This window comes from Choloepus didactylus, chromosome 16 (genome assembly GCF_015220235.1).
Source record: "Choloepus didactylus isolate mChoDid1 chromosome 16, mChoDid1.pri, whole genome shotgun sequence".
Classification (NCBI taxonomy): Eukaryota; Metazoa; Chordata; class Mammalia; order Pilosa; family Megalonychidae; genus Choloepus; species Choloepus didactylus.
In genome coordinates, this window is record NC_051322.1 from 29,488,024 (window position 1) to 29,513,474 (window position 25,451).

The following is a 25,451-nucleotide window of genomic DNA, read 5'->3' on the forward strand; positions in this document are numbered from 1 at the left end:
CTGAGAAAAACATATGAAGAAGTAGAGGGAAGAAAAAAAATTCTCAGTGTTATATACGTTATTTTTTTTCCTATTTCCAAACTTTCTGTTTTATTACTTTTATAATTAAAAAAATTATACACAAACTTTGAATTAAGGAAAGCTACTTCGCTATTTACTCTTTCAAACATTATTTAATCAAAGTTTCTAAATTCCAGTTAACCTGCAGGATTCCTGAATCTATCTTCTAAGACATATACAGAGAATTATTTTTCTTTTTATCATCTTAAGTTTCTTCCTTTGTTTTATAAGCTACAATTTTAACAGCTATTCTATTTTGAAAACTAATTTTCTTTTGCTGCACACATTTATGCATTCAATTCTGAAACTACAATTTTAATACTTTATATTTTAGCTCAAAAACACAATTCTTGTCTTTTTTTTTTTTTCAGGCTGTTAAAATGAATTAAATATAAACAGTTTATATATGACGTCGGCTACTCTTAAACTGTTGATAAACTCATGTCATGTACTTATTTGAAAAGTTATGTTACCCTGTATTACATTAATACCTGTGTATATATGCCTGTTTCAATTACCATAAAGAAAACCTAAACTCAGGGAATCAATTTTAGAAATACACTTACCAGGATGATTGGAAATGGGAGGCTGGAATGCAAGCTCATTGTGAACTGGCCCTAAAGAAAAGACAATAAAAATCCCATTTTTATTTATTAAAAGTTTCCAATGCCAAAACTTTTAATAAACCTTATTAAAATATAACTATCCTAACTTAGGAGTTGTTAGATCAAGCTTATGAAATGCCTAAGAATTTAAAGCTTAGTTTAGATTATTTTATGATTAGTATAATAAGCAAATACTCTTGTATTACTTTTGTAGATACTTAATTTAAAAAAGCTAACATTTGAGTCCTGTGTACCAGACACTGGTAAAACTGACAAACAGTTTTACACCCAAGATTTAATGCGGATTACATGTAACATATAGTACCGTGCAATTTATAATGCAATGTATAATAATTCAAACTGTTAGGCCCATCTAAAAACAAGTGTTTATGTTCTATTAAATTAAGGACACTTACGTAATTGAACAGTAACGAACATAACTGAATAGTAACTAACATATGAGAGCTTACTATGTGTTAAGACATTGTGCTGAACACTGCATGTGAATTATTACATTTATTTCTCACATTATCCCTTGAGGTAGATACTACTATTACCCTTAAGGCTTAGAAGGCTATCACCCAGCTATTTATGGGTCCAAATCCAGCATCCTTGACCACTATGCTGGCCCAACCATTAAAAATTCTATTCTCTTAAGACATGGAATAATAGTAACATAATGGAAAAAAAAGGAAGTTACAACTATATATATATATATATATATACACACACACACACACACATACACACACACAATATGATCCCTCCCACTCCCAATTTATGTATATCCATTTATATGACTGGAAGGAAAATATGCCAAAACATTAACAGTTGTTGTCTCTGGGTGGTAAGATTCAGGGTAACTTTTATTATTTACACCTTTCGGTACTTTCCAAGTTTTCTTTGATAATATTAGTCTTATAATGAGGGAAAGGGATTTAATATACATGAAAAATTTATACTCTTGATTTTCTAAGCCAAATGAATAGTATTCCTATTTTACCTGAAACTACAGGATGTGGTATCAGCAGGGTATTCTTCCCTACTGGGCCTGCACAGGCTACTGATAGATTCAACACCTGCGTGTCTACTATATGCTGAATGCTATGATGAAGGAAATCTTGAGATGTTGGCCCTCAAGGGGTTTCAATCCACCAAGGATGGATACACAAGATACACATGAGATACAAGAACATATACAAAACAAACAAATGAATGGAAATCAATGTGATGTTAATGAAACATTAGCAACAGAGAAATATGTATTTAATAAATATTACTCCTCTAAAACAAGGCATAACTATGAAAAATAAATAATACTATTTGTAAAAAATAATGGAAAGCACCAATCATTTGGTGAAACTAAATTATAGAATGAACAAAAAATGTAAAAATATTTTTTAAAAAAAGAAAGAAAATAATGTCCTCAAAAAGAAAAAGCCCTTACAACAAAAACAAGAGCTTACAGTAATGTCCGGGATGGGGCTGCATAGGCGGGTGGTGCTGAAGATGGCCGTTTTGGTGGTGAGGCAAATTAGGTGTGTATGGTGCAGTTCTACTTCCAGTCCAGGTGGTAGTGCTGTCTAAAAATTAAGGCCCACATGGATTAATTTGCTTTTACAAAAGCTGCCTATTCTTCTCATCTATTTAAAAGATTTTAAAAAACATATACATACTATGGTGGTAAGTAGCTGGCTGACCAGCAAATCCATTCTGCTGCTGTCCTGGTTGAGGCCCTGAAGCTATCTGCAACAGTCCTTCACTATGGCTGCCTGCCAGTATACTGGCTGGCTGACCTAGAGGAACAAGAAAACATTAAGATGGCACATTTATAGATGCAATCCTATGGTTTTATATAGTAAATGAAGGACCAATATATCTGATAATCACAACTATAAATATGGGCAATAATAAGAACTCATCCATTGCTTACAGAATAAAAAAACCTAAAGTCATCTACAAAGTCAAACTCTAACTTGAAGAAGTTCAAAATTACTCTATCTTTTAAGTAATGTCCAGCTAATTTTAGTGGCCAATTTCTACACAAATATTCTTTAAATGCCAACAAAATCCTACTTCACCAGAAGCACATCTACTCAACCCTGGCCACTGAATCAGCTCTCTCTGGATCTTTCAATTAGGACTCCGAAAGTCCAGGCTCAAGAAAATGTTCAAAGCTGGAAAGTTAATAATAATCAGCAATGATAATGGTAACGTTTGGGAAAAGAAAAGCAGAGCAGGCAAATATTTTAAACAGGATGTGATGTAGAAGGCAAGAGAAATTCAAGGTCTAGCTCCACTATTCTATCAATACATCATCTGCTAGTAAAAAAAAAAAATCATCAATCTATTAAAAAATTTTTTTCATATACTTTTAAAAACCAAAAGAATCACCTCTTTTCAAGAATACCTTCATATTCATGGATTTACAGATTAGTTGCCCTCTCCAGATGTAACAATGCCAGAAGGACTAACACCTTCCTCTGGCTTCTTTCTATTCTATTCCAAAACCATCTATGCTATTTCTTACTGACCTACATTTATTTAAGGCTTTTTTTTTTTTTTTTTAATGGAAAAGGCCTGATTTCTTACAGCAGGCATTTAAGTCAATTGTTCCTCTCACTTGGAAAGCACTGAAATTTCATAACTGTTATTTGTCACTGGCATCACCTCATTCTTTTCCCATCTAAATGGGAGGGTAATCAGATGAAAGAGTAAGTAACACCACTGCTCAAAGTTCAAGGAGAAGGAGCATTTTTCTCCTCTCTACAGATGACAGTTCCTTAAGGCTAAGACTGTAAAATCAAAAGCTATAGAATATTTCAATATGCCCAAATTATTTACTTCTAAAGATGTTTTTAGCAACCTCCCTTCCAACTTATCTCCCCAAATTTTACAAGTGGTCTTTAAAACTTAGCTACACTTTTGTTTTTAACAATTGTACATGCTACATACTATTAGCTAAGTTAAAAACTTACACAGGAGAAATTACATGATTTTAGATATTTATAGAGAAACATTAAAAATATTTAGCTGCCAAAGGAACACAAACTTTAAAAATTAGCCCACTGCTCAGTTATCTGTACTCAATGTTTCCAACACACAATTTCAAGTATATAAGATGAAGTTACACAATACAACTAAATCAGCATATGGAAAAATAGCCTTCAATACCCAAATTTTAGTACAACTTCTTTTCTTTCTTTTAATTCCATCAATATACTTTTTAACGTCTAAGAGGACATTGCACCACAAGTTCTAAAACCTATGTATTTACTATTCAATGTGAATATCTACCCAAAAAATACCAAGACAAAATTAGCTGTATTTCAGTCCTATCTTCAAATAGGATTCAGCCCCAGGGAACAGAAAATCCAAAATAAAGTCACTTTAGGAAGCATCAACAAAGGCACAGCAAAACTGAATAATCACCAGATATATAAACAGAGGTATGTGGCTCTTCTGTAGCACTAGTCTACAGTCACATTGCTGTATACTACCTTCTTTTATCCTCCATCACTACCCACACTGTCCACTATACTCCCAAACTGGTAAATAAATAAAGTTCTGCCAGGTTCTAAACTATGTGCTTAACCTATATTGTCCATTTATAATTGGCTGTCCATGGTAATTTGTCATCTCTTACATAGCAAACCAAAAATACAACACTTTGAAGTGGTGGAATGACTTACAAAGGGGAAAATTTGGTGTACTTCACTTGAAAATTCACAATTACAGAAATCAATGGCCCAAAGAACTAATTCCAAAGAACAAAATTTCTATGTTCAATCTGATCTGATATTAAAATAAATAGAATGATGCTACCTTTGGTATTAGCTAACAAATCCGTCCACATTTATCAACAATCTATTACTTACATGGGTTTAGACACAATGCCCTTAGTGACCAAGTACAAATAACACTATATACAGGCTAAGACATTGCTCTGCGATCAAAAAAACCTTCTCCACTTGTTGACCAGCAGACTGCTTTTTACCACTAGTCCAATCTTTGGTGACTGAAAATAAACAGCATTACTAACAGAACCAGTTCACTGTTGCCTTGATCCGTCCCCATCAAAAGTTGAACCTAATAGCTCTCTACCTTCTATGACATGGCAGAGGCGGCGATTCTTCTATCATGAGAAGAACTGCCCCCTTTTTTTAATTGTAATAATGCATACATAAAAGTTGTCATTTTAAGTGTGCAATTCAGTGGCATTACCACATCTACAATGTTGTGCTACCATCACCACCTTCCATTACATAAACTTTTCATTACCAAAATAGAAACACTTTACCCATTAAGCAGTAACTCCCCATTTTCCCTTCCTCTTAGTCCCTGTAACCTCCAGAAACACTTCCCATTAAAATAAAAAGAAAAGTAAAAAACAGAGTAGATGAATTTAGCTTTATATCCAAATTCACTTAAATACTTAATGTCTAACTTGAGGGATGTAAGTTGTAAACAAGTTTGTCAAGATCCCTTTTTCTAAGTCTGCAAAATGAGAAACTGAGATAACTATTATAAAGTGATATTCTCCCAGATAAAGTAAAAGAAGAACACTGGATTAAAGGAATACTTGCAATTCCATTAATACATATCTTTATAAACATCTTGGTTCAAAACTACTTTTTAACTTAAGTTCCAAATGTCTATATGTCAATATGAGATTCTTCAAGTAAGTAAATTACAAACACCACTTTTCCCAGGACCAACCCAAACACCTATTTAATACTTGCTTGCATATGAAGGATACAACAGCACTTTTAATTTTTACTTATTTGGAGTTTTTCTCCAAAGTGACTATATTTAAGTATTCAATGGTTAGGAATATTCAACTTGCTGACTACATCATATTCTACAACTCACTTGTGGAAGCCACGGGAATGTTGGGAAAGTTGGTGGTGCTGGTAGCATTAGAATCAGATGGGGCTAACAAAGTTGGGGTGCTGTATGTCTCTGTTGAGGCACGATTACTTGGTGGATGCTGGATGGTTTGAATTGAATGTCCTTCAGTGGATAACGATGGCTGTCCCTCAAAGTCATGAACATATTCGTCCTTCACCAACATACTTGGTGGAGCTGTATAGAAAATTAAATATATTTTAAAATCTTATAAGCGTCTATTCTCAGAAAAAAAAAATCACAGACAAGCAATAAAACCTAAAATCAACTATAGTGAAAATAATTCTAATTCAGAATTTTAAAAAATAATTTTAAAAGCATATGATTTCATCAGTCATTTGTGCAGAGGTGGTGGCAACAGATATATTTTATCAACCAATCCTTGAAGTCTGAAGCTAGACCATATTCCAACAGCCACCAGCAAAGGACCTGAAGAGGTATTCTTCAGTTTCTTGATCAGCCTAGAAATAATCATCACCTTAAATACATAATAAAAGCTAGGCAAAAACCAAATGATTGGGTAAAATGTTTATCTAGCTAAGATGACCAATTATCCAATCCAAACTGAGATTAAGTCCTTAACTACCTCTTTTTGCTAATTTCACACTGTAAAGATATGAGTGGGATCTGACAGCTATCCAATTCCAGGATCTAGAATTACTGTTACGCAACATTTTCTTTGAAAGTGAAATGCACTGAAGGTCACCCAAAGGGTTAGAAGCAGACAGAAAAATCCTAAATGTCAAACTGAAATTTCCTTCTAGAAGCCCAACCACACATTAATGCTTAATATGTGGTGTGAAAAAACTCAATAATCAACCTCTTTCACCTAAGTGGTCATACCTTAATTAGCAAAGCTAGACTCTAGCTGATACAGCATAACACCTTTTCTTGAACAAACTAAAGAATAGATTGCTTTGTTGTGAGAAGGAAAAAAAGAGAAAACCAGTTAATAAGATGCAAATGTGTGGAGAGCCGTTTTAGCCGTTTTTCCGGGTTAAGGCCTAGTGGACACTCTGCAGCCTGCTCCTAGAGTACACCCCTCCCATCGAGTGAGCCAAGATGGCGCTCGCATCCTGCTTCCGCATTATGGCGCAAGAGGCAGCGGTTGCTGCTAGCCTATTGTACACGCTTACGTGGTGCCAATTTGTTGGTTGTGATCATTGTATATAAGAGAACACCCGGGTTAGCCTCGGGGAGACAGCCCACTAGGAGCCGTACCTGACGGCCGCATCGAGGCTGCTCTCCCGCGAGGCACTCTGCCGCGCGTGGAAATCTGTAACAGAGAATGCTTGTCTAGCTTCAGTAAAAGATTTGCTCTCGCAACCACCGTGTGGCTCGAGTCGTGACTTCCAGCCAGGGGTCGAGCGGGGCGGCGCCGGACAAGTGGTGGCCCGTACGGGGAATCGAACCCGCGACCTTGGCGTTATCAGCACCAAGCTCTAACCAACTGAGCTAACCGTACGGGGAACACGCTCCTCCTCCTGCCTCGCTCTCGACGGTCCCTCCGTGAGGAGAGCAGCGCTGCGCATCGAGCTTACGGCGGACTTCCCGCGCCTGATCAACGCGAGAAGGTGAGTGCGTCTTATTACTTGAGAGTTAGGGCCCGTGGGTTTTCAGGTGACCCCGGGGGACTCGGAAGAGCTCTCCGAGTGACTGAAGTACAGTGCCGACTGCAATCATGGGGCAGTCCGGAAGTTCGCCTCTCTTAGCTCCTTTAAAGAACCTTTTGAAACAGAGGGGTATCTCAGTTAAGAAAAGTTCCCTACAGAAGTTTCTCGATGATGTTGAGACTTTTGCCCCTTGGTTTCCCTCCACCGGCAGCATCACTCTGCCTTCTTGGAAGAAGCTCGGTCGCGACATAGATCGAGCGCGCCAGACGGGCGTGTGTGTGGACCCGATTCTAGTACCCATATGGGAGACCGTCCGTGCGGTCCTTGAACTAGAATCGGCTGCCGGCCTAAGCCCGTCCTCCGCCTTGCAAGAAGCGCGGTGCGCGCTCCAAGAGACCCAGTCAGTTTCATCAGCGGACGGCTCCTATAAGGGCAAGCCGCCGGAGTCCGGTGACTCTGACTCAGAGTCGGATAGCGATACCGACGAGAAAGCGGAAGAGCGTCCGCTGATTGATTGGGAGGAGCCTCCCGCCACACCCGTGAGGCCTTCCGCCCCGCCCATGTCTACCGCTGCACCCCTGCCCCCAACTGACGCCTTGGGCGGTCCCACCAAGGGACCTCGCCGAGAGCTCCCTCTAGTGGCCATGCCCAGTAGATGTAATTATCCTTTGTTGCCAGACCCGGAAACCCTGATGGGCGGGCCGGGGGAGGGGTTTCCACAGCCGTTTCCCCCACCTGAGTACTCAAGTCCCCTAGACCCCATTTCATCAGAATGCGGAAAGAGGCACTTCTGGAAATGGGTCCCTTCCTTCTCCTTTAGGCCTTTTGGTGTACTAGGTGGGTACCAACCACTTAAGTCAGAACCATCCCCAGAGATGTTCCCGGTTATTATTAACCACCAAGGCAACAACCAACATGAAGCATATGATTACAAACTTTTGAAAGAGCTAAGGCAGGCCGTCCATCAGTACGGCCCCAATGCCCCTTATACCCTGAACATGGTTGAAAACCTCTCCGCCCTAAATCATACGCCCGCAGATATCGTTCAGTTAGCCCGTGCTTGTTTGCCACCAGGCCGATTTATAGATTGGAAAGCGTGGTTTGAAGAGTTAGCTGAGGAACAAGCGGCTAGGAACGCAGCGGGAAGACATGGCGCGTGGAATACAGACATGCTGTTGGGGAGGGGAGCCCATGCCCAAAATCAAACGCGGTTCCCTCAAGAGGTCTATGCCCAAATCTTCCGTTGTTTCGTGGGAGCTTGGAAAAAGCTGACAGGTGAGGGAGAGGCTCAAGCCTCGCTCAGTAATATTCATCAGGGCCCCACAGAACCTTTTGTGGATTTTGTAGCCAAAATGCAAACTGCAGCCGAGAGAATTTTCTCAGATCCAGGGGTGGCAGAGACTGTAGTTAAACAAATGATATTTGAGCAGTGTAATAAAGAGTGTAAAGTTATTTTAGCACAAAATAAAGGAAAACAGCTGACGGACTGGGTTCGGCTTTGCAGAGATGCTGGCAGCCCGTTAACTAATGCAGGTCTAGCTACCATGCTAGCTAGCTCCCTACAGGTGGCTACAAAAAGCCCGAGAGCCTTAGGGGCAAAGTCTAACGGGTGCTATGGCTGTGGCCAGTCAGGGCACTTTAAGAGAGATTGTCCCAATAGACGTCAGCCCCCTGCCACTCAACGGTTTGGCGAGCCAGGTGCAGTAACCAGGCCGTGTGGCCGTTGCCACAAAGGCCCCCACCGCGCAGAAGATTGTAAATCGGTTTTCGATGCGCAGGGTAGACGCCTCTCTGGCCGCCCCGAGCAGATTCCAAAAAACGGGAAGAGGGGGTCCGCCCTTTCGACGGACCCCCTTGCATGCCATTCGACAACACAGGATCCGATCAAATTCGTGCGTCCCCTGGCTCAGCAGGACTGGACCTCTGTGCCACCTCCAGACTCGTACTAACCCCCTCCATGGGTGTCCAGTTAGTAGGGACCTCCTTCAAGGGGCCCTTACCGGCTGGTACTGTAGGGCTCATATTGGGGAGAGCATCCACGGCCCTGAGAGGATTAACAGTTATACCAGGACTTGTAGATTCAGATTTCACAGGCTGTGCCCGAGTTATGGTTCAATCTCAGCGGGGCACCTTAGTCATTGCAGAAGGTGATAAGTTGGCGCAGCTCCTGCTCTTACCCAGCTTACATGCAGGCTTTCCAAGCAGAATCAGACAGAGAGGGAAAAAAGGGATCGGATCCAGTGGAGCGATTTTTGAGGGACTCCATATGTCCCTGGAATCTCGGCCTATGCTAACCATTAAGGTGCAAGGCAGATCTTTCTTGGGCCTGCTTGATACAGGGGCCGATCGGTCTATCATAAGACAACAAGAATGGCCCCCCACCTGGCCGACGTGCAAGGCGGAAGATATCATTAGAGGAATAGGCCAAATTTCAGCGCCCATGCTCAGTGCAGCTGCCCTTCAGTGGGCCGATGAGGAAGGACACCAAGGCAGTTTCCAGCCCTATGTATTAGCCCTGCCTGTGTCTTTGTGGGGAAGAGACATCCTGACCCAAATGGACGTTACTTTGATTAGCGGCTACTCCCCAACCTCTAAGCGACTGCTAAAAGAAATGGGGTATACCCCCGGCAGGGGTTTGGGAGTTTCACTGCACGGACGTGCGGAGCCTATACAAGCTGCCCCCAAGTCTGACAGACGAGGCTTGGGTTTTTCATAGGGGCCACTGAGGAGAGATTCCCACCCACACCTATAAAACTAAAATGGAAAACCGAGGCTCCGGTGTGGGTGCCTCAGTGGCCCTTGCCACAGGAAAAACTTGCAGCGTTACACGTCTTAGTATCAGAACAATTGGAAAAGGGCCACATCGCCCCCTCCACGTCGCCGTGGAACACCCCTATATTCGTAATCAAAAAGAAATCTGGAAAATGGAGACTGCTGCACGATTTAAGGGCTATCAATAATTGCATGGAGCCTTTAGGACCAGTTCAGGTGGGACTGCCCCTCCTCTCAGCGTTGCCAGAGCACTGGTCGGTTGTCATCCTAGATCTTAGGGATTGCTTCTTTTCTATTCCACTCCACCCCGAAGACACCCCTAAGTTTGCCTTCACTGTGCCCTCTCGTAACCAAGAGGAGCCCTGCTATCGCTTTGAATGGACGGTCCTGCCCCAGGGTATGGCTAATAGTCCTACCATGTGTCAGCTGTATGTTGCCACCAAGTTAGTTGGCGCCCGGCAACAGTTCCCTCATGTGAAAATTATTCATTATATGGATGACATTCTGCTGGCCCATAAGGATGCTGCAATCCTTGAGACTGTATTGTCACACTTGGTCTGTGACCTCAGAAAAGCTAACCTGGAAGTAGCCCCTGAGAAAATCCAAATGACTGACATTTCCACTTTCCTGGGAGCAAAACTCACGCCTACCCATGTCTCCCCCCAGAAGGTATCTCTCAGATTAGACAATATACGTACTCTGAATGATCTGCAAAGGCTCTTGGGAGATATAAATTGGATCCGCCCGTATTTGAAATTACCCAACGCTGAGTTGGTGCCCCTATTTGATTTGTTGAGAGGAGATTCAAACATAACTTCGCCCCGACACCTTACCCCCGAGGCGAGGCAAGCATTGTACCGGGTAGAGCAAGCGCTCAGTCGCGCCGCTCTGAAAAGAATAAACCCCAATGAGCCTTTTGAGGCGTGCGTGTTGCCAACAGAATCACAGCCCACTGCAGTGCTGTGGCAGCAAGGACCGCTGCTCTGGATCCACCCTGGGGTTTCCCCCCGGAAGGTCCTAGAGCATTATCCTACAGCGGTTGCAGAGTTAGCCCTGGAGTGTATTAAAAGAGCGGTACAGCATTTTAGCCAGCAACCCAGAAATCTCCGAGTGCCTTATTCCTCCCAACAGCTTGAGATACTTACTGGATGTATCGATCAGTGGGCCGTCCTCCGGTGTACATTTCTCGGAAGCATTAACAATCAATTCCCTAAAGCTCCCCTCTTGCAGTTTGTCGCTCGGCACCCAGTGATTTTTCCTAAGGTGACCTCGCCTAAGCCGCTAGCGGATGCCCCCACTGTGTACACAGACGGCTCCAGCTCCGGCACAGGGGCGTATTGTGTCGAGGGGGACACTCCAAAAACAGTACTCTTCCATCCTCAAAGGCCTCAATGGGTAGAGCTACAGGTTATCATCACTGTTCTGAAAAGCCTCTCTGAACCTTTGAATATTGTCTCGGACTCTGCTTATGTTGTAAACTCTGTACGGATACTAGAGGCAGTGGGCACTATTAGGCATTCATCTACAGTAAGGACATTCTTTATTAAGTTGCAGGAAGTTATATGGGCCAGGCGACACCCCTTTTACATAACTCATATCAGGGCCCACACAGGTTTGCCTGGCCCCATGGCCCAAGGAAATCACATAGTAGATGTGGCCACTCGACAGCCACACGTTTTCCCTGTGCTGACACCATATCAGCAAGCCCGGGAGTTCCACGCAAAATTTCATATCAATGCAGGTACCCTGGCAAAGCGGTTTGGTATACCGCGAGCGGCCGCTAGAGACATAGTCCGAGCTTGTGGAAATTGTGTTACTCAGCAGCATATCCCATCTGTGGGAGTTAACCCTAGAGGTCTCATCCCAGGAGACATTTGGCAGATGGATGTCACTCATCATTCGGAGTACGGGAAAATCAAATACCTGCACGTGTCAGTAGACACATGTTCTCAAATATTATTTGCCTCTGCGGAGACGGGAGAAAAGGTCCACCAAGTTATCGCACACTGCCTTGCCGCTTGGGCAGCGTGGGGCAAGCCAAAAATGTTAAAGACCGATAACGGACCTGCTTATACCAGTAAAACTTTCCAAAAATTTTGTGATGATATGGGAGTACAACTGAAGCATGGAATCCCTTACAACCCTCAAGGACAAGGTATCATTGAGAGAGCACATAGATCTCTGAAAGATTTGCTCGGAAAACAGAAAGAGGGGATAGGTCACGGCCTATCCCCAAAGGCTCGACTGTCTGTAGCCTTATTCACGTATAATTTCTTAAATGAAAATTCACAGGGCATGACACCTGCCCTTCAGCACACCACCCCGAGTCCTCCACATAGAGGTCTGGTCCGATGGAAGGATGTCCTGACAGGACAGTGGCAAGGCCCTGACCCTGTGCTCAGCTGGGCCAGAGGCTCTGTTTGTGTTTTCCCACAGGAACCAGGACGTCAACCGGTGTGGGTTCCGGAGAGATTGGTGAGAACCGTATCAACGCACGAGAGCGCTGAGAAGTTGCAGCCTGACCAATTGGGGAACCCCCAACATGACGCAGAAGATCCAACCCCCAACGCTGGTGATGATCAGCAAGATGACCAGCAAGATGATGAGAATGATCTTGCCCGCCTCCCCGTCACCCAGGGGGAGGATCGGTAATCCAAACCCTCACCCAAGCATAGCTTTTCTTCTAATAGCCATGTTGGCCCTCGCCTCTTCTACCCAGGCCAACCCCCACCAGCCTTGGAAGTGGACCCTTGCGCGTTGGGAAGACTCCAAAATAATTCTTTACAATACCACAGCAGGACCCCCCTCCTTTGTTTTTAATGCCATTGATCTGTTCCCCCCTCCTAATCCAAAACCTATTGGTTATCCAGGCAGCCTAAATATACAAAATTATTATATGTGTCCATCTTCAAATCCTGGAAAATCATACTGCAATTCCCCCTATGAGTACTACTGTGCATACTGGGGGTGTGAAACATTAGCCACTGGCTGGAAGCCTTCTGTCCCTGACAAATTTCTAAATCTTACAGTAATCCCCTATACTTGCCTAAACCCAGGCAATCGCTATTTCGACAGGTACCTTTGTCCTAAAAGGCTAATGCTCACCGTACAAAACCCTACCGATACGTCTTGGCTCCTGGGTCGAACCTGGGGCTTCCGAATTCATCTAGCGGGGTCCGATCCGGGATCCCTCATTCTCATAAAAAAGGAAGCAGCTCAACATTCATCTTCGGGCATTGGCCCCAATAAAGTCATTAACCCCCTTTTTCCACAGCCCTCCAGCCGCACCTTAGCTTCAACCAGCCGCACCTCAGCTGCAAACAACGCATCACCAACCCCGCCACCCCAACCTTTTCCACCCCCCTCTCATTACTCCTCTCCCCTCTTCAGCCTTATCCAAGCAACCTTCACCTCACTAAATGTCTCCTACCCCAATCTTACCTCCTCTTGTTGGCTTTGCCTCTCCACCTCTTCCTCACTGTATGAGCCCGTCGCCTCCAACCTCTCTTTTTCGGAAAGTACAGAGAATAGCCCCTCGGAATGCAATTGGAATACTTCTGCCGTCCCCCTAACCTTTCATTCGGTTTCCTCCACAGGAAAGTGCATCCGCCCTCTCTCATACAACTCTCCCAACCTCACAACTTGTGCCAACTACTCATCTCCCAGCAGCTCTGCCAAGTTTCTTATTCCCCACAACTCCTCCCAATGGCTCTGCTCCTCTACAGGACTTACCCCCTGCCTTAACGTGCAGACCCTCAATACAACTCATGAAACTTGCCTCCTAATTGTCCTTATCCCTAGGGTCCTATACCACAGTGAGGAAGACTTCTTCCTCCGCCTAGAAAGAACTGCAGCTCCTGCCACTCTGCAAAAGCGAGAACCCATCACCGCCCTCACAATTGCCTCCATCTTAGGCCTTGCAGGTGCGGGTACCGGAATCGCCGCTTTGGCCAGTCAAGGTTCCACCCTAGCTCACCTTCGGGCGGCTGTTGATGAGGACATCCAACACCTACAAAATGCTATTTCCCATCTTAAAAATTCTGTCAATTCCCTCTCTGAAGTCGTGCTCCAAAACCGCCGAGGTCTTGACCTTCTCCTCCTCAAGGAAGGAGGCCTTTGCGCCGCCCTAGGAGAAGAGTGCTGTGTATATGCCAATTCCACAGGTCTCGTCGAGGACAGCCTAAAGAAGGTCCGAGAGGGACTGGAACAACGCAAAAGAGACCGTGAAGCCACCAACTATTGGTCCCGCATCTTTACCTCCATCCTTCCTTACCTCCTCCCTCTCCTCGGCCCCCTACTAATAATTATTTTAGCTTTCACTTTAGGGCCCTGCATTATCCGCAGAATTGTCCAGCTTGTAAGGAAACAAACGGATGCTATTTTTGCCTCGTACGTGCAAGTCCAGTACCAGCCACTCGCCACCACTGAAGAAGTTGACCGTCCACAACGCCGCCATTCCCGTCCATCCCGCAAGCAGCGAGGCCCTTCTCGAGCGCCTGGGCGCCACACCAGCATCACGCTCCAGCCTCTTTGACTCTGGGGTCTAGTGACTATCATATGCCTGTTTGAACGCCTGTTTCGAGCACAACAGCAACTGCGCGTTGCCATTATGAGGGCTATGTTTTCTAATCTGTAATACTCCCCGATAGTAGCTTCTACACTGATCGGTCCCCGTCCCGGCCACTCAGGGTGGGACACTCTGGGGCCGGGTTCGCGGCAAGGTCCATGGCCGTTTCCCGGATATAAATTATGCTCCTGCAACCAGAATTTTTGTCTCAGGTGAGTCTCTCGGGCGGAGTCCCAGTTACGGCCGGACTGGACTCTGGCCATTGCACAGAGACGCCTAGTGACGCTTTTGACGCTGGTTGCCACTCTCCTGCCCCAACTGTCTTTCCCCAGTTACAAGGCAAAGCTCTGTAGGGGGAGTCACGTTGCTTCCAGCTTACGGGCTCTCCGGTCTCTATATGAGGTAAGCATTCTGGTCGGTGCCAGAGGTTCCGCCAAAAAATGGCTGGGGCCTAGTCCAGAATCCCCAAAGCACCAAAACATGTAGTGGGTCATTCAGGCCCACGGGAGTACACTCATCAATGGAGACACTGGGTTGAAGTAAATAAAAAAGGGGGAGATGTGGAGAGCCGTTTTAGCCGTTTTTCCGGGTTAAGGCCTAGTGGACACTCTGCAGCCTGCTCCTAGAGTACACCCCTCCCATCGAGTGAGCCAAGATGGCGCTCGCATCCTGCTTCCGCATTATGGCGCAAGAGGCAGCGGTTGCTGCTAGCCTATTGTACACGCTTACGTGGTGCCAATTTGTTGGTTGTGATCATTGTATATAAGAGAACACCCGGGTTAGCCTCGGGGAGACAGCCCACTAGGAGCCGTACCTGACGGCCGCATCGAGGCTGCTCTCCCGCGAGGCACTCTGCCGCGCGTGGAAATCTGTAACAGAGAATGCTTGTCTAGCTTCAGTAAAAGATTTGCTCTCGCAACCACCGTGTGGCTCGAGTCGTGACTTCCAGCCAGGGGTCGAGCGGGGCGGCGCCGGACACAAATGAACTGCATTCTTATAGTCAACTATTCTCTGCCCAGAACCTCCCCATTTGTTCCTCAGCTATTGTTTGAGGTTTGCTTTTTATCTTTAATAAACAATCCTTTACTGCTTCAAATAGGTATGCTGTGCTAACCCTACTCCAGAATTTTAAAATCCACTGGTGGTAAAGGTTCCCTTCTTAGAGCAGTCATTTTCATTTTCCTTAAGAACCAACTCTATGGCTCTCCTTAATTCTCCCTATGTCAATCTGAAAAATATCTGTTACATGTAAACACCAATTAGTTTCATGGCAATTTTTTATTAAATTGAGAATTTTCAAAACTGCAAGAATAATTCACTCTTCAAATTCTATATACAACCTCTTAAAAAGAGCATTATAATGGCAGGCATCAAAAGTCATGAAGCTACTGTTACTTTCAAGACCCATAAATTCTACTCCAAAGTGTTTGTCTTTAGAAAATGCTATGGCAACAAAAATAGCCAAAAGGATATTTACCACATCATGTTATACACACCACACACATATACATACACATATGTCCAAAACTGGACCCAACCATTCATTACTATTCTTGACCAAATCATAAAAATAAAACAAAGAAAAAATCATTTTTGGCATTAAGTGGGCAAGTGTATATTTGTTCAGTCTTCTATCACACTCTTCAACAAAGTTCTGTGATTTCCTTCATATAGATCCTAACATCTCTATTTAATTCTTGGACATTCCAGCTTTTCTGCTGTTACAATGATCGGGATCTTTTTATCCCCAATGTATTGCTATTACTAGTATGTAAGAAGAAAGCTATTCACCTGACAATATAACCGGTCAATTTGATATTCATTGTTTCTGCTTCTCAGCTGACACTTGGATTTAATGGGCAATCATCGTATCTCCAAATTCCAACTGCAAGCTGCTTTTAGATATGCCTCTTATCTTTTTTCTTGCCTTAGAACATTGATTATTTCTCTAATCAAATAAACTAAAATGTATGCTCTTAGGTAGAACCAAAAGTATTGACAAGGATTGATGCCTGCAATATATTTTTGCCAAGAGAAAAAAAGCAAGTTACAAAATGCTATTGTGCACTGTAATCACATACATGTTTTAAAAATCATATACCATAGGTAAAAAAGAAGGTCCGGAACTGGGTGTACAGTATGCTTTTTGTGTAAAAAAAAGAGGAAAGTAATGGATGTATTTTTGCATAAAGAAACCCTGGAAGGAAACACCAGAAACTAATAAAAGTGATTACCTGAGGCAGGGGGGAATGGGGACAGGGGTGGAAGCACTTCTTTTTACTGTATACCTTTTACAGTATTTTGATTTATGGACCATGTATTGCCTATTCAAAAAAAATAAAAAATAAAAAACAAAAAACAAAACAAAACATGTAGTATATATTTTTAAAGTCCAGAAGAACAGACACCAAACTGTTAAGTATTTCTCTCAATGGACCATTAACAAATTCATTCATTGAAAAAAAAAAAACACTTGAGCACCTATGTTCCAGGACTGTTCTAGCACTTGGGATACGTAAATAAATAAAAAAAAGATCCCTGCCCTCATGGACCTTACATTCTTTTGTAAAATTTTTCTATTGTTTAAAGATTTAATAGCCAGGACACATTACCCCAACTCCTCCTAGCTGCCTGCTTTCAGGCAAACGCCTTGATTTCTCCAGGCATCAGTCTGTTCACCTGGTAAAATGTGGATAATCCTACCTATCATGCAGGGGTATTATGAGAATGATGACACAGGATTTTTAAATCATGTAGCTCAGTACCTGACACAAAATGAGTATTTAGTTAAGTATCAGCTATTATTATTTAACCACTGTGAGACATATATATCATGCTATAAAATATTCTGAGGGGTAAAGAACACACTTTCTTTAGGCTACAATAAAGCTGAAGTCACTAGGTCACCCTAGGTCTGTGCTCTTTCTCTCCACCAGCAGTTAGGCCATAGCACTTCTCAGATGGTACTGTCACTGTCCTATTTACTTGTTTTTTTCCTCCACTCAACTATGAGCCCCCAAGAGTGGAGAAAACATACCTTTTTTATCTTAGAATCCCTGGAACCTAACAGTACCAGAAAATATATACTTGTTAAATATTTATAAAATGAATACACAGGTTGATATGGTCAGGAAAAGTTTCATGAAAGATGAAGTTTTCATGGAAATGATTATCACCAAGACCCCAACTCAAAAGTGAAGGACTTATCCCAATTTCTTAACTCTTAGTAGCCTGGCCTTGTATTATTTCTTTGTCCAAATCGAAAAGGAGCTGTGAGAAATATGTTTTCTGAGGAAATAAGCCATTGAAGACGGGCTTCACCATATGCAGGGGGAATCACAAAGCAGAATACAGCCCTAGAATCACTAAAAGGCTATCACAATCCACACAATCCCATAATAGATCCAACAGCAGTCGTTTTAGTGTAGCGGAAGAGAGTGATGAGCCTTCATAATACGGAACTCCTCATATCCATTCACCTCAGGGAGATTCTGATAGTCATCACTGTGGTCCCCCTACCCCTAACAGCCACTGAGCTAAATGCTTCAATTCTCCAAAAATAGGGATAGAGAACAGCAAAGATCTGAACAGTTTTACTTTCAAAGAAACAAAGCATGACATGATATCAGTGTCTATGTGGTAAAGAGGCAAGACTTTAACTCATCTTAGAGCTACCTTTTCCAGACCACTGTAATAGCTCATATCACCCACCCACATTTCTCAGAAATCTACTAACCAAAAACCACTAGAATCTCTTCTATTATTAGTGAAGTGGAAGAAAAGTGGAAAATAAAAACAAGCAGATTTGCATGCCCTTCCTAAAATTTGTTAAGGTCAGATGGTATTTCTGACCTGCCTTCATAACCATCTCTAAGATTCTACTACAACAGGTGCCAAGTCATTAATTTCCCTCCAGAACAAAGGCACAACTTTCTAAGATGGTAATGGCTCTTTACAAAGTTTCTCTGCAAATTAACTAATTCTTACAGCAATTTTATTTCAATAATAGCTTCTCAGTAATGGAATAAAAATTTAAAAGAACTTTTTGCTCAAATATTACACTGAAAAACATAACACACACACACATACTCTCGCACATTTGTGTTTCATTTCCTCACTTCAAAACACTTAAAAAAAGATTAGCTCAGCATTACATTAAAGCAGTCTTGTTTTATTAACGGTTTTATACACTCAAAATGTAACAAGACTGAGAAATATAAACACATATTTTAAATCATTCTCAACATTATCTATCATTCATAAAAAGAAGTTATGCTGAAATAAAGAAAAACTAGAATATTGGTATTTTTAACGAATGTTATATATGATTCCAAATTACAAAACCATATGGGTCCTTAGCCCTCTCAAACTGGCCCTGTGAGATTTTCTTTCAAAATAATCAGTTTTTAATCAATTCAAAAACTATGCCTCCTGCTTGCATGATACACTTCTACGGTATGACACGGGTACAGAGAGTTGATAACAGAATGGCATATGGGAAAAATCTACCTATTGCATACTAGGGGCTATAATTAATAGGAATACGTTACTAGTACCACACCAATACTAGGGACAAATAAGTGATGAGGAATGTATACCTAAATGATGACAATGTGAGATAGGGATGGATTATCATGGACAGAACATAAACTCTGTGAACTTAGGAACCCCCTACCTTTATAAGTCAAGCCCAAGATATTGAAGCTTAATCTTATGAAATTTACGGTTGTAAAGGGGAGGGTAAGCCCACCTATAATTATGTCTAGGAATCACCTTCAGAGAAAGTCAAAATTTTGTTGCTCAAATATGGACCTTCTCTCTCCAAGGCCAACTCTGTAAACAAATTCATCACCCTTCCCCCCAGTGTGGGGCAGGAACCGCCCAGGTGAATGAGTCTCCCTGGCAACAACATGGGACACGGATTCCAGGAATGAGCCTGACCCTGGTATTGAGGGGTTAAAAATGCCTTTTTGACCAAAAGCGGGAAAAGAAAGGCAACAAAATAAGGTTTCAGAGGCTAAAAGATTTCAAATAGAGTCAAGAGGCTGTCCTGGAGGTTACTCTTATGCAAGCTTCAGCTACATATGCCAAATGGCCACAGTATGATATGACCAAGTCAACAGTGTTCCAGAAAACCCTAAAGAATAACCAGATCCCTATCTAAGACTCTGTAAGTTTCACTGACTAAGTTTATTCTTCAGAAACTTAAATCCTCCAGAGAGCTCCTATGCCAGCTAAGTACTAAAACCCAAAGGCAATAGCCTCTTCAAGAACATCAACCAGATGTACACCCTTTTCCCATAAAGTCGACACCCCTTTTCAACATCAACTAGTGAGAGTGGTCACTGCCTAGACATCCCTGAAGATTGGGAAAGTAATTAAACTAGAAGAAGGGGTAGCAACAAACAAGATGGAATTTAACAAAGGATTATGAATACTGAATCCCTATATAATTTTCTTTTTCTTAGCTGCTGTGGTATTTGAATAGCTAGAAGGAAAGAAATGAAATGGTGGAACTGCAACGCATAGAATTCTTTGAAATCTGCTCTATAGCTACTTGTTAAATCGTCATCTGAAAGTTATCACCTTTTTGTATATATGTTATATTTCACAATAAGGAAATAACTGAAACTGTGGAACTGCAACCCATAACATTCTTTGAAATTTGCTCTATAATTATTTGTTAAATTGCACTTGAAAAAACTGTCACTTCTATGTATATGTTACATTTCACAATAAAAAAAAAAAGATTAAATAGGGGGAAAAAAAAACTATGCCTCCTTTGTTTTTGGTACATGGCTCTATCATATTTTTAGTGCTTAGATAGCAGTTCAAATCCAAACAGCCAAAAGCCAATTTAAATCCAGTTTTAGATGTTGAAAAATGTCCCCGACCTCCCCCAAAATTTACATTTCCAAAGCAGGTAAGTTTTTTTCTTGTTAATATTACTAGCACAGAAACTAATTCTAGGTCAACCAAAAAATGGAAGGCAGGGGATAAAAGAAAACAGAATGTTGCAAAAACCGATTACTTACCATTACTCTGCAGTGTTAATCCTGAGAGATCTTAAATTTTTAAAGGGGGGAAAAATGAGAAGTTAATCATTATCATGAAAATATTTTTCTATTGTTTTTAAAGTTATAGAAGGTAAAATTAAACCAAGATTACAAAAATTCAAGAGTAGTACGAATGCCATCTAACAATAAACATTAAATACTTAAATTAAGTATTCAATTCTATAATGCTTTTCATCTTATTTTCCAAAAACAATGCTATAAATGGGCAAAATACCAACTCTCTATATAAATATACACACTAGTTTTAGCAGTCAAAATACAAGTTGGTTTCCAAGTTCAAATTTAAATATATTTTATTTAAAATGTCTAACACTTTAACCATATTTTAAGTCCCAGGCTATCTCCAAATCGTAATTTATCTCAGAAAACTTGAAACATTATTGGGAGCTTTTCTTCTCTTTATATTTCTAAGGATAAGATAAAATTCTACTTACCAATTCCAGGTGATACAACACGTTCATAGTGATATGGATTCACACAGACACTATCACATTTTAAGTCAAACGCATACTGACAATATTTAACATGTTTTAATTCATTTTTGTGAAGATCAGGCCACCTCCAGAGACGGGCGTAGATTACATGAGGAAATCCTTTCCGACCAGCCACCTATTAAAAAAAAAAATAAACCATTTACTGAGTATCAGTTATGTGTCAGCATTATACAAGGCACTTTACATTAAAAATGACACCAGAGAAAAATTGTAACATGCAGGCTCTTTACTCCTTGAGTTTTGAAGATATGCTTGAGCTCTTCTAGATTGTTTTTCATATAATAATATTATAAGTACCAAACATATGACATCAGATTTCTAAATTATAAAAGAACCAAGTAGTTGAGATAATCAGACAGACACTGCATATTTAGCATAATTATGGTTTTTTTTTTAACATGCATAAAGTATCAAAAAGAAAAAAGCTACAAGGACAAATACGAATGTGTTAAGTAGGTCTCTCAGAGTATGGATTTTCTTCTGCTTTGTATTTTTATTTTCTAAATTTTCTACATTAAACATTTGGGGGGCAGGGGGTGACAGAACATTAAACCTTTAAGATATATTTCAAGATAAATTTTTAGTATATGGAAGACATTTTCTTCCATATAGTCCCAAAAGGCCTATTGGTACAGGATGCACAGCATCTGAAGACATGGAGCAAGCATTAAATTATCCTATATTAACTTAAAAAATCTGTCACCACAGAAGACATAGAAAAACTGCAGCATAAGACAAACCTGAAGCCTTCCATCCAGTGTTCTCTGTATGGTAACACATTTGCTGGGATGAGCTCCATTTGTAGTTATAGCTGTTATTAAAGAATCCAATTCATCCTTTTTCTCCTTCAGCTTCTTTACCAAACTTTCAATTGCTCTTTTTGCAAATGTTTCACTCTCTCCACCTTGTCTATGGCACATCAAACTATGTACAATGCTCAGACAGGCATCGTTACTTGTTGGTGTATTTGTAATAGACATATTGTCCATTTGTTAAAGTTATTTCTTTAAAATCAAATGTGTCTCCAATTTCCAGAGCAATTTGGATCGTTTGGAGGCAGTGAAAAACAATGGCTAATGTTGAAAGGAAAATAAACATGTGATATTCAGGATAACCTAAAAAAAATAAAGAGACACAAATTTTAGAACATATTTCACAAAATAGATTCAATTACTTGAGAAAAAATGAATTGCTCTAATTGAATCAAAGACTTAATGAACATCATTAAAATTTGGTGCTTGGAGTTTAAAATGACTTAATTAAGATGCTGCTGTTTTTGCTATTTCAAAAAGTTTAAAGTTAGGCCTTCTCATTATTGCAGAGGCATACTCAATCAAATCTTGTTGACTGCTATAGTCACACTAAGGTAAAATCTAAATAACATTTTTTTAAAGGTTTACTTAGGAAGACTAGCCTTTTTAAAAACTTACTTTACCAACAACTAGTTGTTAAACCTAAAAACCTATCACTAATAATACATATAAAAAACTCAACATCACTAAGTACCAAAAGCTGTTTACTGGTTAACAACACCATCTTTGTTAAGAGACCTGAGATTAACAATAAGATAAATAACCCAATTTAAAACTGGACAAAGGATTTTAACAGACATTTCTCCAAAGAAGAATAGCCAATAAGCATATGAAAAGATGGTGATTATCATTAGTAATTAGGGAAACGTAATTCAAAATTCACAATTTAATACTTCAACCTAATAGGAGAACTAAAAAAAAAAAAAAAAAAAAAACCAGTAACAAGTATTGGCGAGTATGTGGGGAAAGTGGAACCCTCATACATTGCTGAGGGGATTGCAAAATGGCGCAGCTGTGTGGAAAACGGTCTGAGAGTTCCTCAAAATGTTAAATACAGAGTAGTTACCATATGACCCAGCAAATCCACACTTAGATAAATACCTAAAAGAACTGAAAACCTATGTCCAATAGCAGTTTATTTTATAGGCAGCATTATTTATAAAAGTCAAAACTAGAAACAGCCAAAAAGTCCAACTCACCAATGTATAAATAAAATGGGAATATTCATACAATGAAATATTATTCAGACATAAAAAGGAATACATATTGATACGACGACTAGCTGAACTTTGAAAACATTATGCTAAGTGAAAAAAGCTAGTCACAAAAGATTACATATTATATGAGTCCATTTACATGAAATGTCCAGAATAGGCAAATCTATAGAAACAGGAAGATTAGTAGTGGTTTCTAGAGGCTAGGGAAAAGAGAGAATGGGGATGCTGTTAAGAGGCATTCAGGTTTCTTTTGGGGGTGATGAAAATGTCCTACAATTGATAGTGGTGATGGCTGCATTTTATATGCTTTAAAAGGGTCAATTTTATGGTATATGAATTATATTTTAATAAAGCTGTTATAAAAAAGAGGCTGCTGAATTCCTCAAAAGGTTTTTACCTGTAAAAGCAACAGGGTAAATTATTTTCAAAAGAAATAAAAATAACAGAAAATGATAAATGGAAAATCCATTCAACATGTACGTGCTCTTATGGAACTTAGGGTTGTAAATGGGAGGCATAAACCTTCCTATATTTATGCCTAAGAGTCACCTCCAGAGCAACCTCTTTTGTTTCTCAGATGTGGCCTTTCTCTCTCTAAGCCCAACTCAGCAAATAAATTCAATAACCTCCCCTCCCACATGGGACATGACTCCCAGAGGAATGAATCTCCCTGGCGACATGGGACACAACTCCCAGGAATGACCCTGGCCCTGGCGTGGAGGGATTGAAAATTCCCACTTGACTAAAAGGGGGAAAAGAAAGGTAACAAAGTAAGGTTACAGTGGCTAAGAGATCTCAAATAGACTCGAGAGGCAATCCTGGAGGTTTCTTTCATGCAAGCTCTAGCTAGTAGTTCTACCCTAATACTTAGGTCCCTATTTGAGATTCTATAAAAGATTCCCTCACTAAGTTTTATCTCTCAGAAACTTAAACCCACCAGAGCATTCCTATGCCAGACAGGTCCCAAAACCCAGAGGCAACAGCCTCTTTAAGAACAACAATTAGTTGCAGCTCCCTTCCCCTAGTGTTGACACCCCCTTTCAATATGAACAAGTTAGGGTGGGCACTGCCTAGAAACCCCTAAAGATCAAGAAAGTGATTAAACAAGAGGAAAAGATAGGTTATAATAAAGGATTAAGAATACTTAAACTTTATAAATATATATACATATGTTGATGCTAGGGTATCAGAATAGCTAGAAGGAAATAACTGAAATGATGGAACAGTAACCTATAACATTCTTTGAAATTTGTTCTATAGCTATTTGCTGAATTGTGCTTTGAAAGGCTAGCACCTTTCTGTATGTATCCTATATTTCACAATAAGGAAATAACTGAAATTGTACAACTGTGGAACTGTAACCCATAACATTTTTTGAAATTACCTATGTAACTTCTTTTTGAGCTGTATCTTGAAAGTTAACATCTTTCTGTATGTATTTTACAATAATGGAAGTAAATGAAATTGTGGAACTGCAACCCATAAAATGTTTTGAAATTTGCTCTCTACTTGTTAAATTGTATTTTAAAAGTTATCACTGTTATGTACATATGTTAAAGTTCACAACAGAAAATGCGTTTAAAAAAAAAAGAGCCAAGCAAATTATATAAATGAATACAGTATGCCAGAGGTAAAGAAAAATAAGTACATGCCCATCAAAAGCAGGCAGCCACTATTCTCTTCCAGTTTATTACTGGCATTTGAGAATGCTAGCTGGCTGTTGCCAGATCTTCAATTTAAAGAGAAGCTACAAAATGTCCATTTGTATGTGAAATCTCATTTTTAAATATTAGCAACTTATTCATGGGGAAAGCAGAGAGAGAGAGAGAGAGAGAGAGAGAGAGAGAGAAATCACTAGGAAGACCAGAGAGTAAGAACATCTTGAACCGAAATGTGGCCCAAGAGAACTACTAGTTTGAATTCTCTGAATGCCAATCTCACAATTTTAATTTCTAGAGTGAAAACTCTCAGAGACAAGGGTGTACAAGTCTTATTCATTATCATATGCCCAATCCCTAGGACATGTTAGTATTCCAGGTTGTCAAATGAACAAATTTCTGCCTGTGCTTTCAGATTCATGCCCACACTTTCTCTTTTTGCCTAAACCATCCAGTCCCATCTTACCCACATGGCAAAATCCTTGCAATTCCTCTAAGTGCAGCTTAAATGTCTCAATTTCTCCACGAGTTTTCCCTAACACACTGTCTCCTCTCCCCTCAATTCTGGAAGAGAATTACTTCCTTGGTATGTTTCCTGTGTGTTCCCTGGTGTGTTTTTTGACTCACTCTCCCAAATTTAAAACATACCCCTGGAATAACTAAACACA

General features: G+C 40.7%; 1 protein-coding gene across 3 annotated transcripts in view; it reads right to left on the minus strand.

The window, feature by feature from the left end:
• SMAD4 (SMAD family member 4) overlaps nt 1-25,451 on the minus strand; it is a 67,855-nt gene that overhangs the window by 29,308 nt on the left and 13,096 nt on the right. For all 3 annotated transcript variants that reach the window (XR_005212171.1, XM_037805650.1, XM_037805651.1), the window contains exons 2-8: nt 21,837-22,211; nt 21,037-21,211; nt 20,561-20,590; nt 5,538-5,750; nt 2,342-2,461; nt 2,132-2,248; nt 627-677 (exon numbers count right to left, since the gene is read on the minus strand). Coding sequence is in view for 2 of the 3 variants with exons in the window: in XM_037805650.1 (XP_037661578.1) it covers nt 627-677; nt 2,132-2,248; nt 2,342-2,461; nt 5,538-5,750; nt 20,561-20,590; nt 21,037-21,211; nt 21,837-22,085 (955 nt within the window). In the remaining variant the exon portion in view is untranslated. The remainder of the gene's footprint in view (nt 1-626; nt 678-2,131; nt 2,249-2,341; nt 2,462-5,537; nt 5,751-20,560; nt 20,591-21,036; nt 21,212-21,836; nt 22,212-25,451) is intronic.